This window comes from Perognathus longimembris, chromosome 6, assembly GCF_023159225.1.
Source record: "Perognathus longimembris pacificus isolate PPM17 chromosome 6, ASM2315922v1, whole genome shotgun sequence".
In the NCBI taxonomy this organism is placed as follows: Eukaryota; Metazoa; Chordata; class Mammalia; order Rodentia; family Heteromyidae; genus Perognathus; species Perognathus longimembris.
Genome location: NC_063166.1, coordinates 9360908 through 9376844, shown reverse-complemented (window position 1 = coordinate 9376844; position 15937 = coordinate 9360908). Strand labels below are relative to the sequence as shown.

Here is a 15937-nt window from a genome sequence, read left to right as displayed (position 1 = left end):
TGGGAGGAGGAGGAGGGGGACGGGGGGGGGGGGGGGGAGGAGGAGGAGGAGGGGGAGGGGGAGGGGAAGGCACTGGTGCTTGTTCCTCCCCACAGTCTGGCATTCTGTCTTGAACTTGAACCTCACGCTGAGGGTCCTGGGTAGAAAGCCAGCCGCCCCACACCAGCCAAAGCAACGCTCTTTGTGTAGCTTGGTGCTCACCGCGCCCTCCTGGCCGAGGGGCGGCTCCTGGCTCGCCGTCTGCAGTTCCCTCCCACCTCCCCGAGGCCCCCCGGCCTTGCTGGCTAGCTCACCCCAGTTCTGGGCTCTCTGAGGGACGGGCCAGGAGTGGGGCTTGAACTCGGGGCTGGAGTGTTCTCTCTCTCTGAGCTTGTTTTTTTTTTTTTTCTCTCAAGTCTGGTTGATGCTCTACTACCTGAGTCACAGCTCCATTTCTGGATTTTTTATTTTTTTGGGGATAGTTAATGGTGAAGTAGAGTGGGGGTTCGCTACAATGAAACGGGGTCTCCCCCATGGGAGGGGATTCCTGGTTTCCTCAAGAGTCCACCACAGTCTCCAGCTACAAGATGACAAAAAGACAGATTATTGGGGAAGTAAAAAGTGAACAAAAAGTGAACTGACCGGCCTTGATCGCAGCCCAGACTCGGGAGCCGGAACCGCCGACCACGTGTGCAGCCCAGACTCGGGAGCTGGGACCCGCGTGTCCGTGGGGCCTTCCAGCCTGGTTATAAGGCAAACATCACAGCCAAACTTGCCACACGCAGGCGGCCAATGAGGATACAACACTTACAGAGCACGCTAGGCCGCACGCAGGTGGCCAATAGAGTTACAGTCTGTCTCATGGTATCTGTTTGAACCAACCTATCGTTCTAGTTAGAATTGGCGCATGGATTTGGCGGGGCTCACACGATGCAGGTGGATTCGCCTACTCATAGGAGGGCATGGGTTTAACCTTGAACGTTCCTTGAACTTTCCATGCTTCAGGTGGTCAAGCAGTTTACACAATCTTATCACAGCGAAGGGGAACTTCCCTGGACAGGGTGGGGGAGATCTTGGTGAAGATGGAGTTGGCTTCTGCTCTCATCTGACCTGGCGTCAATCTGATGCCCCTCCACAGTTAATGATGGCGCTGGCCAGCTCTGACCTCCCTATTACAAATGGGAGAAAAGCGTCTCACAGATGAACAGTGACCCTCAGCTCTCAGCCTCCGGGGAGACAAGTGTGAGCCTATGGGTGCTGGAGATGGAGCCCAAGGCCCCAGGCGCTGGAGGCAAGCGCTCTGCCCCCGAGCTACGTTCCAGGGCCGCATGATAGAGCCTTCTACTGCTGTTTTCTCTCCTCCCTCGTGTTCAATTCTCTTGCGTTCCATCTTCTTCCTTGTCCTTCCTGCCCCCTTCCCCTGCCCTTCTTTTCTCTTGTATTCTCTGTCCTTTTCCTCTCTGCCCTCCCCTTCCCTTTCTTTGTGACCCCCTCTGCTCATTCCTCAGGTCCCAAAGGCTTCCACCTGGTCCCGCCCTCCCTTCTCCTCACCCGCTCACCCAGGTCAGCTGAGTTAAATAACACTCTCAGGCACTTGCACCTTGAGCCAGCCTTTCCTGATGGCCACCCAGCTGACTGTGCTCCTCTTCCAAATGCCCACTCTCCTCCAACATCAACGCAGTTCCACCAGCTCGAGCATACGACTCGCTCCAAACTTACTCGGCCATGTGCAAGCTGTGCTTCCTATCCCAGAAAGACTCCCACTCCTACTGCAAAGCCCACTCACATCATCTACCCCCTGCCGAGGCTGCCCTTCCCGCAGGCAATGGGACGTCCTCACCCCTCGGCGGCGGGTGGAACCTTCTACTGGGCTTCCTGAGGTCGCCGGTGGGGCGGAGCCCAGCGGCCACCAGACACTGTCCTTATCTGCCTGGCTGTCCTTTCTCCCCACGCTTGCTCGTCTTCCCTGTCAGTCGATTCCCAGGTCGCGTGCAGCGCCCGCACCTCCCTGTTTGCCTTAGTGTGGACTGCGGGGGGGGTGGGGGTGGGGTGGACCAAAGGGGAAGGCGTGGGGTGACAGGAAAGCCCAGGAGACGCTTTATCTCCACTTAGTGACAGAAAGAGCTGGAAGCGGAGTGGTGAATCCAGTGGTGAAGTGCTCGTCTTGAGCCAAAGGAGTTTAGAGACAGCACCTAGGGCCTGAGTTCAAGGCCCAGGACTGGCAGATCAAAGAAGAAAGAGGGGGGGAGGGAGAGGGTCTGCTTTAGAGGGAGCACAGGGCCTGGAGGCAGAGGTCTATCTGGAGCCACCATGGAGGGACTCAGGCCGTCCACACACCGAGAAATCCAACCCCCCCTGCTGCCTGGCCCGGGCCTGAGGCTCCTCTGTGAGTTGATCCAGACGCTCCTTCGGGGGCCAGAAGTGAGATGACGTCAGCCACACCCCCCAGCAGGACACTGGCCTGCATCATGCCCCCCCCCCCCCACCGCTCTGCCCAGCTGCCCCTCCGGCTGGAGAGGGGCTTTCAGAGGGGCCCAGGACATGCCGGAGCCCGTGCTGGGGGTGGGGGCCTGGCCAGGGAGCGCTGATATTTGTGGGGCCCCAGAGGACGCATCACATTCGGGGTTCTGGACGGGCCAGTCTTCTTCATCCAGGCCCGGAGGAGCAACCCATGCCAGGGCTGCCTTATGATTGGCTGAGAACCCCAGAGCTTGGAGAGAGGCCCAACCAGGAGGCCCAAGGGGTGGGTGGGTGGGCGGGCTCCAAATCCAGCCTCCTCCTCTCACCCCAGGACCCCCTCCCTCCTCAGCCCCCTTGGCTCCATCATCATCATCATCATCATCATCATCATCATCATCATCATCATCACAGCCCCCCTCCGGCCTCAGTGAGCCAACCCCCAAGCCCCAAGCCCCGCCCCGCGCCAGCCCTCCCTGCCTGCTGGATTTGCCTAGCCGGGTTTCAATGGATTCTTCTCATTGGCTGTGGCCTAGATACGGGTAAGGAGCTGACCAATCAGAAGCCTTCTCAGGCTGGGAATGTGGCTTAGTGGTAGAGCGCTCACCTAGCATACATGAAGCCCTGGGTTCGATTCCTCAGCACCACAGAGAAAAAGCCAGAAGTGGTGCTGTGGCTCAAGTGGTAGAGCGCTAGCTTTGAGCACAAAGAAGCCAGGGACAGTGCTCAGGCCCTGAGTTCAAGCCCCAGGACTGGCAAAAAAAAAAAAAAAAGAAGAAAACAAACAAAAAAGCCTTCCATGGACGCTCCTCCCCACCAGCCCCCTAGGTGGGTCCCAACTGGGTCTACATGAACATGGGGGTGGTGGCAAAAGGTTTGGTGGGAGAAACAGAGAAGACTTGAGGCTGGGTTAGGGGTGCTAGGCATGAAGGGGCCCCAGGAGAGGTAGAGCTGAGGTCCCCCCGGCCTGACCCTCTCTCCTGTCCCATCTGTGGAGTGGTCAGACCCTTGCACTTCCTCTCCTGGGCAGTGGGCCCCATGACCCACGACCCACGACAGGGCCGGGTGTGCAGGGAGAGCTTGAAGGGGCCCATGGGAGCTCAGAGCCCAGCACCCCCCGGGGCCTGACCGGAGGGCAGCTTCTCTGTGAGTAGGCTCCAGTCCTGGGGTGCTGCCTTTGTGTCTCGGTGTGTGTATCAGAATTAGGTTAGGCTGCGGGTGACAGAAACACCCAAAGAATTGTCCTAAGTAAGGCGTTTATTTGTCTCTTACACAAAGGGAGTCGCGTGGGCTCTAGGTTTGTACGATGGCTCTGGGATCACGGCAAGTCCTGGCTCTGTCTGTCCCTGTAGCACAAATCTCAGGCCTGGTGCCTACCCCATGGCACAACGAGGCAGCTGGAGCTCCAGCCATCCCGCTGGCATTGCAGCTGGAGGAAGGACGCCGGGGAAGAAGGAAGGGCATGCTCCACCCCCAGAGTCACATCTCACGAGTTACACGGGACACGTGCGTCCCTGCAAATCTCATCGGGGTGGGGTTTAAGTCACCTAAGTTGCCTCTGGCCTGCAAAGGCGAGGCAAGAAACAGAGTCTGGGCGGGTCACGTGCTGTGTTTGAAATGCGGGGTCCCTGGCCCTCAGCTGTCCATGCCACTGAGGGGGACCTGAGTGGACGGTTCCAGACGCTGTGTGACTCCCCCAGGCCCCTGGGGGAAGCAGCCTGGCAGCTCCCCGTCCGGGCCCTGCCTCCGGCTTGGGGCGCTGGGGGCCCCCTTGGGGCTGCGGTGGAAGCAGGCGCACGCGCCGCCGGGGGTCTCCAGCAGGGAGAGGATGAGCTTGATGATCAGGGCCAGCCACGCCATGCCGAAGAGAATCCACAGGGACACCACGTTCTTGTACCACAGCGGGTACCGGCGGGAGGGGTCCATCCCTGGCGGCCGGGGGGGGGGGGGGAGGTCAGAGGCTGGGGGTGGGGGACCCTGTTCCTAAACACAAACTGGACCCCTGGGGGCTCCTGGCCCAGTGGCCCCCACCCCAGGGGTCCAGGCGGCCGGCTGGCCTGGGCGGCTCTGGTCTGATGGTTTCCAGGTGTGAGCCCAGACCTCCCCCCTCCCGCAGGGGCTCTGTGCTTGGTTTTGATTTGTAAGTGGTGGGGCTTGAACTCAGGGCCTGGGCGCTGTCCCTGGGCCTCTCTGTGCTCAAGGCGGGCGCTCTGCCACTTGAGCTACAGCGCCCCTTCTGGCTTTTTTGGGTGGCTCATTGGAAATAAGCGTCTCACGGCCTTCCCCGCCTGGGCTGGCTTTGAACCGCGATCCTCAGCTCTCCCTGACAGCCAGGGGCTCTGACGCTTGCTCGGCCGCCCTGGGCTGTGCCTGGGCTTCTGGAGTCTGCGGGGCGGACTGCGGGGAAGGAGGTCGGGGCCGAGCCGCCCAGGCTCACACCCTGCCCCGCTTCCTGCCCCCCCCCCCCCCACCGGGCCCGAGCTGGCTGTGATTGCGTTAGGATGATTGGGTTACGGCCGGTTCCGCTCGGGGCTCAAATGAGATCAGCGGCGCGTGGGGGGCGCAGGCCTGGTCTCCCCGTTTATTTCATTGTGTGGCCCAAACCGTCCGCGCGGCCAGGGAGCCGGCAGCTGGCAGGGCGCTGGGCTGAGCTGCAAATGTGATTGTGTGTGTGGGGGAGGTGAGGGTGGGGGGAGAGGAGGGGGTGGGGGGGAGGGAGGAGGGGGCAGCCCCAGCCCTGGTGACTCCGGGATGGTAGCAGCCCTGAGTTCAAGCCCCAGAGGCCAGCCTGGTGAGGGGACCCCCCCCCCACCCCCCCGCGCTCACCGATCACGTAGTCGCCGAAGCCCACGGTGCTGAGGGTGACGAAGGCGAAGTAGAAGCTCTCCAGGTAGCTCCAGCCCTCCACGCGCGAGAAGAGCAGCGGGGGCAGCAGCAGGAAGAGCAGCAGCCCGGCCAGCAGCGCGCCCGCGCCCGCCAGCCACCGCGCCCGGGCCGGGTCCTGGGGGCGGCCACGCGGTCAGGCGGGGAGGGGTGCCGGCGCCCCCCCCCCGCCCCCTGCCTCCCCCCGCAGCCCCTCCCCGCCCCTCACCTGCCGGCTGCCCCCCAGGCGGCGCGCGCACCCGTGCACGCCCCGCTGCATGAGGCGCCCCAGCCGGTTCAGCACCACCAGGTTGAGCGGGATCCCCACCAGCGCGAAGAAGACGCAGAAGAGGCGGGCGGCCATGGTCTGGGGGCTCAGGTTCCCGTAGCCTGAGACGGACGAGACGGGGTGCTCAGGGGGGCCCGGCCTGCCCCTCTGCCCGGCTCCCCTGTGCTGACCCTTGAGACCCTTCCCTGTCCGCTCACATCTGCGGGGGGGGGGGGGCTTCTCCAGAGGTGCTCACTCCCGTGCCCCGCCCTGCATGCCTGCTGCACACACGCGCGAGCACACACACACACACACACACACACACACGCCCAGGGCTTGAACTCAGGGCCTGGGCACCGTCCCTGAGCTTTTGTGCTCAAGGCTCTACCGCCTGAGCCACAGCGCCCCTTCCAGGTTTTGGGGGGGGGGTTCTATCGGAGATAAGAATCTCGCACACATTCCTGCCCCGGGGCTGGCTTTGAACCTTTGAAGCTCAGGTCATCAGCCTCCCGAGTAGTTGGGATTACAGGCGTGAGCCACGGGTGCCGGCTCTGTGGTGTGGGTCGGGTTGGGTACTGGAGCCCCTGCTGGGGGGGTGGGGTGGGGTAGAGGGAAGGGGAGACTCAAATGGGTGCTCTGGGAATTGAACCCCCACTCACGGGCGATGCCTGGCCTTACCCCAGCTGCCTGGAACCTGTGGGCGCCAGTTCCCACCTCACTCAGGGGTCCCAGGGAGGCCCGGAGGCTGAGCAGCTCCTGGATTTGAATCCCAGCTCTGTCCTTGGGCTCCATCTTCCCGAGCCCATGCCTCAGGGGTAACATGGGGGTGTCGACACCCCCAGAGTGAGACAGGAGATGGTGTGGATGGGACTGAGTCCCCACAGGACACGCAGGAGCGGACCCCTCTTGTCCCCGTCTCTGTGTCAGTCTCCAGGCCACCGGTCCACGGTGCCCCTCACCCCGAGAGGACCCCACAACCGGCTTCGGGTTCTTCTAGGACAACTCGCCATCTACGGCTTCTGGGCAGGTCCCCTGCACTCGGGCCCCGCTGCCAGCCTCCTTCCCAATCACTATTTTGAGATAGGATCGCGTTTTGTTTTGGTTTTCCCCCCAGGCTGGCCGGCCTGGACAACAATCCGTTTATTTTACACTTCCCAGCATAGCTGGGAGGACAGGCATGTCTTCTTCCCAGACCTGGTTGCTGTGTGGAGATGTGGGGGGGTGGTGGTGACCCTAACTTTTTGCTGATGATGGCCTTGAACCACTATCCTTCCCATCTCCACCTTCAAAGTAGCTGGGATTACAGGCATGAGCCACCGGGCCTGGCTGTGCGTTGAGTGGCCCCTCACGCTGGAACATCAGCTCTCCAAGTTTGCCCTGGCCAATCCACATCCCAGAAGGAGCGGCGGGTTCAAGGCCCCGGGAGGGAGGAGGAGGAGGAACCGGAGGCGAAGCCGGGGCTGCGGCGGGGGGAGACTGCCACCTGGTGGTGAGTCCGCGCCACGCAGGGGCTCGTGTTCCCTGGGTGTCTCAGCTCCGGCCTCTGCTTTTCCACCACAGACCCAGGGAGGCCCAGGACCCCCAGGACCCCCAGCAGCCCCTGTGCCGACCCCCTCGGCCACACGACACCCCCCTGGGGGTCGGGGTGACATGCGGAGTTAGGGGGTCCCCCGAGGCTGGAGCAGCTACGCCGTACCCCAGGAAGAGGCCGCCCGACCCGCAAGCCCCACGCCGCCCTTACCGATGGTGGTGATGGTGGACACGGAGAAGAAGAAAGAGCCCACGAACTCCCAGCGCCCCATGCTGGTGGTGTTGCTCAGGAGGGGGGCCCCGGCTTTGTAGGCGCGGATGATGTCCTGGAAGAGAGGGGCTGCACTGACCACTGGCTGCTGACCGCCAGGCTCTGGGCCCCCGGCCCCCCCAGTGCATCAGCCGGGGGTGCACGGAGCTAACCGGATCCGGCACTGCTACTTTGGCAATCAAGGTGGCGGGGCGGCTGCGGCATCCTAGGCGGGTGAAATCAACTCCTTTGTGCCTTGGTTTCCCCATGCGGCATTGGGGTGGCTGTGCCGATTGGGTGCTAGCGTGACAGTACTGGGAATGTTACACAGAAGGAACGTGTTCGTTCTAATGAGGGCAAGACTGGGAGGCTTCACAGAAGAGGTGATCTTTTTGTGGTGTGTGTGTGTGTGTATGTGCGTACACACGTGTGCATGCTAATACTGGGCCTTGAACTCAGGGCCTCTCATTCTTGCTTGCCTTTGGGCTTTTTGTCTGAGGCTGATGCTCTATCCCTTGAGCCACAGCTCCACTTCCAGCTTTTCGCTGGCTCATTGGATTTATTTGCCAGGATGGTTTTGAACCTCGGTCCTTGGCTCTCAGCCCCAGGAGTGGCTAGGATTATGCGTGAGCCACCGGCGCCCGTTTGAAGAGGTGGTGTTTTACTGGGGCTGCTCCAGTGGAATGGGAGAGTCAGACAGGACTGGGGCCCTGGGGTTTTGGATGGAGGGGAGGGCGGGGCTGGCACAGGGGTGTGCTGGAGGGGCGTGGCCTGAGGCAAGGGCGTGGCCTGCAACAGAGGGCGTGTCCTGCGCTAGGGACCCGCAGCATGGGATGGAGGGCGTGGTCTGTGATGGAAGGGCGTGGCCGGTGGCAGAGGGGGCGTGGCCTGTATCCCAACATGGCCTGGTCCAGGAGGACAGAGAGGACGTCTTGAGTGAGCAGTGAGGACTCGGGATGTGGGGGGGGGGGGGCGAGGGGGTTTATGAAAGGGGAGGGTGGTGAGAGATTTAGAACAGGTGGAGGAGCAAAGCCAGGAGCGGGGCGGCTTGCTCTTGACCTTGAACCCGAATGAGGTCCAGAGGGAGGGTTTGTGTGGCACATCCTTACTCCTGAGGATGGCTGGCGTGGGGAGGGGGGTGAGCTGGAGTGGGGAGAGGAGGGGCTGGGGGATGGGGAAAGCTCTCCCCCCACCCCCCAGGAAGGCTCAGGGTTGAGAGCCTGGCACAGAGCTCTGGGAAGCATTTGCGTCCACTTAGAGCCTCTCCACAGGGTTTCCTGTTACCTTGTGTCCCCTGCCTGGCCGGGGATTTGGGGTCACAGGCTAACCTCCTCGTGCAGGAGGTGAACACTGGGAAGGGTGGGTGAGGTGTCTGGACAGGGGGACTGTGGTCTTTTGGGGACCAAACCAGGCTCAGGAAATGCGATGGTAACACAGCTGCCAAATGGAGCTGCTGCCTGTCTGGAGGCCCAGCCGGTGGGGTGGGAGGGACATCCCTCCTTCTGGAGGACCTGCCTCCTGCCTTCTCCACTCAGACCGGGGGACCCCTGCCTCCTTCCCATCCTGACCCCCCCTCTAGCCCTCCCCGGCACCGGCAGCTGGGGTCACTCAGCTCTCAATGTCGAGAGACCGAAGGCGAAGCAGGCTCAGCCCCGTGTCTGCCCCTTTCCTTCCCCTCTCCCCCTTGTCCCTGTCCCAGGCAAGCGTGCCTTGGCCTCTGCCACCGTCCTGCAGGACGTGATGGCCCTGTGCCCTTTCCCCTCAAGGTCCCAGGGCCTGGAGCATCCTTAGGCCCGGCCACAGCCCCTGAAGCCCCCTTCCCCTCCCCAAAGCTATTTGCACACTGCTCTCTCTTTGGAAAAGGCCGCTCGTGTCCTGTGACGATCTGGCCGCAGCCACCGGCAGACTCTGCTGACCAGGCCGGGCCTGCGGGCTTGTGACCGGGGAAGCAGCTGGCCCTGGTGGCCCCCAGGTCCCTCACGTGAGGTCTGCATCATGCTTGTGTCTGGGGACAAGGCCAATCTGCCCGGTCCTCCCCTAACAGCACTCTGCCCCACGGTCCCCTCCGGAGTTGGGGTCTTCTCCGCTGCGGCGCAGCCCGAGCCTGTGGCCCCCCGGTGCCCAGCGTGCGCCTCTCGTGCCCACACGGGGCCGTCTGTCCCCCTCCCGCGCCCGTCTGCACCCCAGCGCCCCGGCCCTCCCCTGACCCGGATCAGCAGGTCCAGCGCCGGGCCGTCCAGACACGTGTAGTTCTGTAGGAGACGCCACTTGTCCTGCTGGAAGCTGCGGCTGGAGTCCTGGGCGGCGCGGCCCTCCAGCGCCCAGAACACGCCGGTGCCCAGCACCAGGTAAGCCAGGTAGGCGAGCAGCAGTAGCCCAGTGCCCTGCACCCGGCAGCCCCGGGCCGGGCAGCAGGGGGCCGCGCGGGCTCGCAGCCGACACATGGCTGGAGAGACCCGGGGCCAGGACCGGAGCCGAGGCAGAGAGGAAGGCCGGGGAGCCGGCCGCTCCTTCCCTAGCCAAGGGTGCTGAGGGGTGGGACCGTCCAGCCCATCCGGCCTGCCCGATCCAATCCCGGGGACCAGAGAGGCCTTGAGCCAGGGCAGCGGCCCCGCCTTGCGGAGGAGCACCCCCCCAGGACAAGGAGGAGGGGACAGCCGGGGACTGTGGGCCTGAGAGGGAGGGCCCAGGGCATTTCCCACAGCGGGGGGGGGGGGGGAGGGAGGGAGGGACGCCTGAAAACCTCACAGAGGAAGAGAAAGCAGCAGCCAAGTTTATTGTCTCGAGGCTCAGCCTGAGTCCTTGGACCCGCGGCCCATCAGATGTTCCCCCCCCCCCGCCTCTGCCACCCCTGGTCAGCAGCCCACCCATCCCTGTGAGCTTGGGAGGCAAGCGGACCTGGACCCCGGGCCGGTCCCTCCCTGCCCCCGTGGCGGGAGGAGGCCCCTGATTCCCCCTCCACCCTTCAGGAGAAGGGCCCAGGCTGTTTTTGTTCCCCGGTCCTTTCTTGGGCGGCAGCGGGGCCTGGGGCCTCTGTGCCGTGGATCGGATCTCTGAGCTCTGGGCCCAGGGTGGGCACCGTCCAGAGCGCTCAGCCCGGCATGGGGCGACAGGAGAGCCCGGGGCCTGTGCTTCCGGCGGAAGAAAGGCAGGGTGTGGGGAGTGGGTCCCCCCAGCAGGCCGGGCCCGTGGAGCTCATTTCCAGCAAGGCTTTTGGGATTGGCTGGCCTTCTGGCTTCTTAGGGTGAAGCCCGGGGGCAGGGGGGGGGGAAGGATATGAGGTCCAGGAGGTGCCCCAAGAGTCACAAGGCGAGTGGCAGGACACTCCAAAGGCTCCCAGGCTTGCTCAAGGTCAGCGCTGGGGCCTCGAGGCCAGGGTTGCTGGCAGCTTTCCTGCCCCTTAGCTAGGAGCTTCATGGGGGCGTGGAGCTGCTCGTCTCCAGGAGAGTTGTTCTGAAATGTCTGTCCGGTGCCCTCCCAGCCTCTGGCTGGGCCCTGTTTCCATTGAAGCCCTTAGGATAGTGTTGAAGGCTGATTCTCTGGGAAATTCGGTTCTGCTAGGTCAAGGCCACAGCCAGAATGTGCGCTGTTGTATCTGAGGAGCCTGGCAGGGTGCCCGGCATGGGGGGGTGGGGGGACATTGTGTGTCTATCAGATGAGCCGAAAAGCCAGTGACCTGGCTTGCTGTCTGTCCACGGTCTCCTGGAGGGGGGAGGGGGGCGCTCGTACGTGGTGAAGGCAAAGGAGATCTGATCATACGGTCCGTGTAATGCAGATCTGATCCTGCGGTTCATGCTGGCCTTGGGGGTGGGGGGGTGGGCAGAGGCCGGAGCCCTCTGGGTCCAGGGTGCACGCCTCCATCCGCACACATCTTTGGTCCTGCTTCTGTCTCCCCCTTCCCCCTTCCCCTTGATCCTCTTCAGGTTTGGGGAGGAAGTGGCTGGACAGGGGAGGGGCAGAGGGGCTGGCTGGACCCCCCCAAGGCCTCATGCAGAGATGGGGATCTTGCGAGGTCTGGGGGGGCCCTCGGGGTCAGGTGCGGCCCCATCCTTGAAGCCCCTGGAGAAGGTCCACAGCTGGGAACACCTGTGCAGAAGCAGGGGGCCCAGCGAGAGGACGAGCGCCAGCCAGGCCAGTCCCAGGAGGATCCACACGGCCGCCAGGCTCCGGTAGACAGAGAGGTAATGCTTGCTGGGGTCTGTGCCTGTCGGGGAAGGGGGGGGGCAGCAGGTGTGGGAGGGTCCGGCCACCCCCCCGGGGTTCCCGAGGGACCCCTGCCCGCCGGGGTGTTCTCTCCCCGGTGGTCATTACAGGGGTCGGCGGATCCCAGGGCAGGACTTTTGAAGGTTACGACCGACAACCCCCGATATCACCCCTTCGCACCTCCCCCCTTCAGAACCCCCCCCCCCCGACCCCCGCGATCTCCTCCTCCTCACCCACAACGTAGTCCCCGAAGCCGATGGTGCTCAGCGTGATGAAGGCGAAGTAGAGGCCCTCGCGGAAGCTCCAGCCCTCCACGTGGCTGAAGAGCGCGGGTGGAGGATGAGAATGACCAGGGTGCCCAAGGTCAAGAACACAGCCAGGCCCAGCACCTGCAGGAGCTGCGGGGGGGGGGGGGATGGGGATGACCCTGAGTCCCCCAGGAGACCCTGGGATTACAAGGGTGGGCTGCGGAGGGGGACCAGGGAAGCTTGGGGGCGGGGCTGGATCAGATCTAGGATCCTTCCCCACCCCCGGCGAAGGCCTTCCAGTTTGGGGGGGGGGGTCCTGTTGGCTGGTTAATTGGAGATACATCTTACAGACTTTTCTCCACCAGGCTGGCTTCTCATCGCGATCCTCAGACCTCAGCCTCCTGAGTAGCTGGGATTACAGGTGCCAGCCACCAGCCTCCGGCTGCTCTGAAGTCTGTTTCTGCCCCCCCCTTTTGTTTTCTGTCAGTCCTGGGCTTGAACTCAAGGCCTGCACTATCACTTCGAGCCGCAGCTCTACTTCTGGTTTTTTTTTTTTTTTCTGGTAGTTTCGGTGGAGATAAGAGACTTTTCTGCCAGGTCTGGCTTTGAACCGTGATCCTCAGATCTCAGCCACCCGCGTAGCTGGGAGGACAGGAGGGAGCCACCGGCGCCTGGCGGGGGCCTGCTTTTGACCCCACGAGGCGGCGGTGTTCCGCGTCGATCACGCAGACTTACGGTCCGGATTCCGCGGGAAAGGCTGGCCAGCGGCTAGCCCTGTCATGACCCTGCCGTGCCAGCCTGTGTCGTGAACCCCCTCCTCCTGCTGTCCGGGGCCCCGTGGCGGCCTCCCACCCGCCCCCCCCCCGTGGGTGTCTGTCCTCACCTCTGCTCACCCACTTAGCCTGGGTGTCTGCAGCCCATCTGTGACGGTGCACGAGGACCCCTACCTGGGCACGCCTGGGCTGGCCCTCCCACGGCTCCGGGGTGGCCAGGCGGGCGCGCAGCCCTGTGCCCAGGTGGTTGAGGAAGACCACGTTGAGAGGAATGCCCACCAGGGCGTAGAAGACGCAGAAGATCTGCCCTGCTTCCGTGCTGGGTGCCAGGTTCCCGTATCCTGCGGGGTGATGGGGCGCGTGCACGTCGGGAAGGGAGGGGACCCCCCCCACACTCCCCGCACCCCTCGCTGTCCCCACCACCTCCTTGCAGTGCGGAGAGGGGGGGATGTCACCTCCAGAAGTCCTCTGCCCCCCAAAGCGGGCTTGGTCTGCGGGCTGGCTTCCCTGCCTGTGTCTCCTGTGTCAGCTCCCCCGCCCCCCGTCCCCCAGCCCTGGCCAAGGCGGGGTCCCCAGCCCGCCCCACGCTCTGTGCCCCTTACCTATGGTGGTGACTACTGTGCCTGCAAAGAAGAAGCTGCTGCCGAAGTCCCAGTTGCTGGGGTTGGTGGAGTTGCCTTTGGGGTTCACGCCTTTCACCCAGGCTTCCATGATGACCTGTATCGGGGGACAGGGGACGAGGGATGCACGGTGACTGAATGCCATGATGCTTCCAGAAGGGTTTCGGGGGTGGGGGTGGGGGGAACATGGGATCTGGGACCCCAGGGACGCCCACCCACAGCCTGGTGGCGGGAACACAGAACTCCCTTCTCCAAGAGGGCAGGGGAGCTGGCAGTCCGGCTCTCTGCTGCCCCCTAGCGCGCCCCAGCCAGGCCTGCAGGGCGAGCACGAAGGCCCCGCGTGGGGCTGTTTTCCCGGGCTGGGTTGCAGGCCTATGGTTGCACGTGTGTGCACGCCTTACGTGTATGTGCGTGTCACATGCGTGTTTCTAGAACTGGACTCCTGGCGGGCTGAGGCCCAGGCTCCCTCCATCCCTGGCCCAGCCCCTGGGCCTCCTTCCCCACCCCCTCCCTGCCTTGTCCCCTTAGCTGGGATTTGTTCCAGGCAGAAGCTTCGTCACCTGGCAGTGCCCCAAAGCTGGGCTCAGCTGCAGCCTCTCCTCTCCTCTCTGTGGGAACCCTTTCCCACTGGCTCCGGTCACAGTGGGGTGACCCCCGGTGGGACGGGGCAGGAACTGACCCTCTTCGAGGTGGATGTCAGCCCTCCCGGCTTTTTCCCCACACACCCAGAGAGGCCCCTCGGAAGCTTTCCAGGCCACGCCCTCCCTGGAGGCCCTCTCCCCGGGGGCGGCACTTGTTCTAGTCCTAGGCCATCCCCACTGCCACCCAGAAGCTGGAGGGCCCCCCCCCCACCCAAGCGTGGTGAGTTTGGGGGTGGGTGGCCATCTCTGAGAATCCCTAGGTGATGGAGAAAGAGGTGGAGGTGCCTTCTCCCAGAATCCTCCTCTGCGCTCGCCTGCCCCCCTCCCCCCCACCCTCGTCCTCGGTGAGCAAGTCTGTGGCCTTGTGGGGAACAGAAGTGTCTTGTCTTCCCCGAAGAAGTCCAACAGGCTTGTCAGTGCAGCCAGTCCTGGGGCTTGAACTCAGGACCTGGGCTCTGTTCCTGAGCTGCTTTTCTCTTGCTCAAGGCTAGCACTCTACCTCTTGAGCCACAGCGTCACTTCCGGCTTTTCCTGTGTATGTGGTGCTGAGGAATCGAACCCAGGGCTTCATGCACACGAGGCAAGCGCTCTACCACTAGGCCATATTCCCAGCTGGAGAGGGCTTTGGATCGGCTGCCAAAATGTCCTCCTCAGCGCAAATGCCTTTCTCTTGGCCTTACCCACGGGGATGCTGACTGACGGGGACCCGGAGAGGGTGGGTGGCTTGCTCAAGGTCGCTCAGCCATCCCACGGTGGGCCTGGGACCAGGATCCAGGCCGGGATGTCACCAAGCACCTGCTCCTACCACACTCTGCCACCAAATGGATCCTGAGCACCCGGGATGGGGTGTGGGGTGTGGGGGGGGGCCCTCACCCGCCACAGGTGCTCCTCTGTGCCCGCCTTTCCACCCCTCTGGTTCCCCCGTCCCGTCCGGGGGGGGGGGGGGCTGCACTCACCCTCACGAACCGCTCCAGGGCTGTCTGGTCCAGGCAGGTGTAGTTCTCCAGGAAGCGCAGCTTCTCCAGCTGGAACTGGTCCCTGGACTGAGCCTCCGCCTGCTTCTCCAGGAACTGGAACACGGCGGCGCCCAGCAGCAGGTAGCAGAGGTAGGCCAGCAGCAGCGGCAGGACGCGGCCCCGCCAGAAGCCCCGCGGCCCGGCCTGGGGCATGGCGCGGCCCGGGCTGAGAGAGAGGCAGCACTGAGCGAGCACCGAGCCCCGGCTCCTGCCCCCCGTCCCCGCCCCCAGAGGCACAGGTGTCTGTGGCCCGAGCGTCTGTTTGAACAGCGCCGCGGGGCTGAGCGTGGAGTGCAAACAGCCCCGCCGCCCCCACCCTGCCCTTTTTCCATGCGTTCAGCACTCGCTGCCATGGCCCCCCGTGGGCCAAGGTGTCGGGGCCAGATCTGGTTTGTGTGCCCAGGCTGCGGCCTGCTCTGCAGTGCCCGCCGCCCCCCCTCGGGCTCCACCCGGGAGGAACTGACGGTGGGAATGGCCGGCCTACTGGGGGCACCAGAGGCTGATAAAAGGAGGTGACGAATCAGGACGAAGCAGAAAGACCGGGGAGCCTTAGCATGTGCAGGGATGCTAAATGGGGTGCACTGGCCTTATCACCTGGGCTTCCACCTGGGACCTTCCCACCTCAGCCTGCCCAGGGCTGGGGCTCGAGCCTCCCCCCCCCACCCCGTCCGCCCTGCCCCAGCAGGCTGTGCGGTACTGAGCTGTCATCCCTGAAGGTCGCTTGCTCGGCAGGGGGCTCAAGAGACCTCCTCTGGAACATTTCACCTCTCTTCAGGGCTGAGTACTATTTCATCACACACGTCTATCATATGGGGTTCATCTGCATGCTCGTGTGTGTGTGTGTGTGTGTGTGTGTGTGTGTGTGTCCTAGCAGGTGGAGTCTGCTGTGGGGGTTTGGGGTGCAGGTGTCTCTGGAGGATGGGCTGAGCTGCAGCTGGTTCCTCTGCTTCCTGCATAGGTGACTTTGGCCACCGGGCGTTGCTGAGATGCTCAACCCATCCCCGCACACAACTCCTTCTGGAGCTTTCCTTTCTTAGAAGCCAAAACAGCCCATTGACGTCCCGGTTAGGTCTTGCGTTACTTCCCAGTG

General features: G+C 63.7%; 2 protein-coding genes across 2 annotated transcripts; both read right to left on the bottom strand.

Moving 5' to 3' along the window:
* Positions 1-4071: 4071 nt before the first annotated feature.
* Kcnk17 (potassium two pore domain channel subfamily K member 17) lies at positions 4072-9790 on the bottom strand. The gene is made up of 5 exons (XM_048349204.1): positions 9554-9790; positions 7308-7422; positions 5528-5688; positions 5263-5437; positions 4072-4364 (listed from the first exon to the last, which is right to left on the bottom strand). The coding sequence occupies exons 1-5, from the start codon at positions 9788-9790 to the stop codon at positions 4072-4074; spliced, it is 981 nt and encodes a 326-aa protein (XP_048205161.1).
* A 1542-nt stretch (positions 9791-11332) lies between these two features.
* On the bottom strand, positions 11333-15000 carry Kcnk16 (potassium two pore domain channel subfamily K member 16). The gene is given in 6 exon segments (XM_048347306.1): positions 11333-11550; positions 11783-11887; positions 11890-11947; positions 12745-12911; positions 13173-13287; positions 14788-15000. Coding segments are annotated over 6 exon segments (876 nt in total).
* Between the last annotated feature and the right edge of the window lie 937 nt (positions 15001-15937).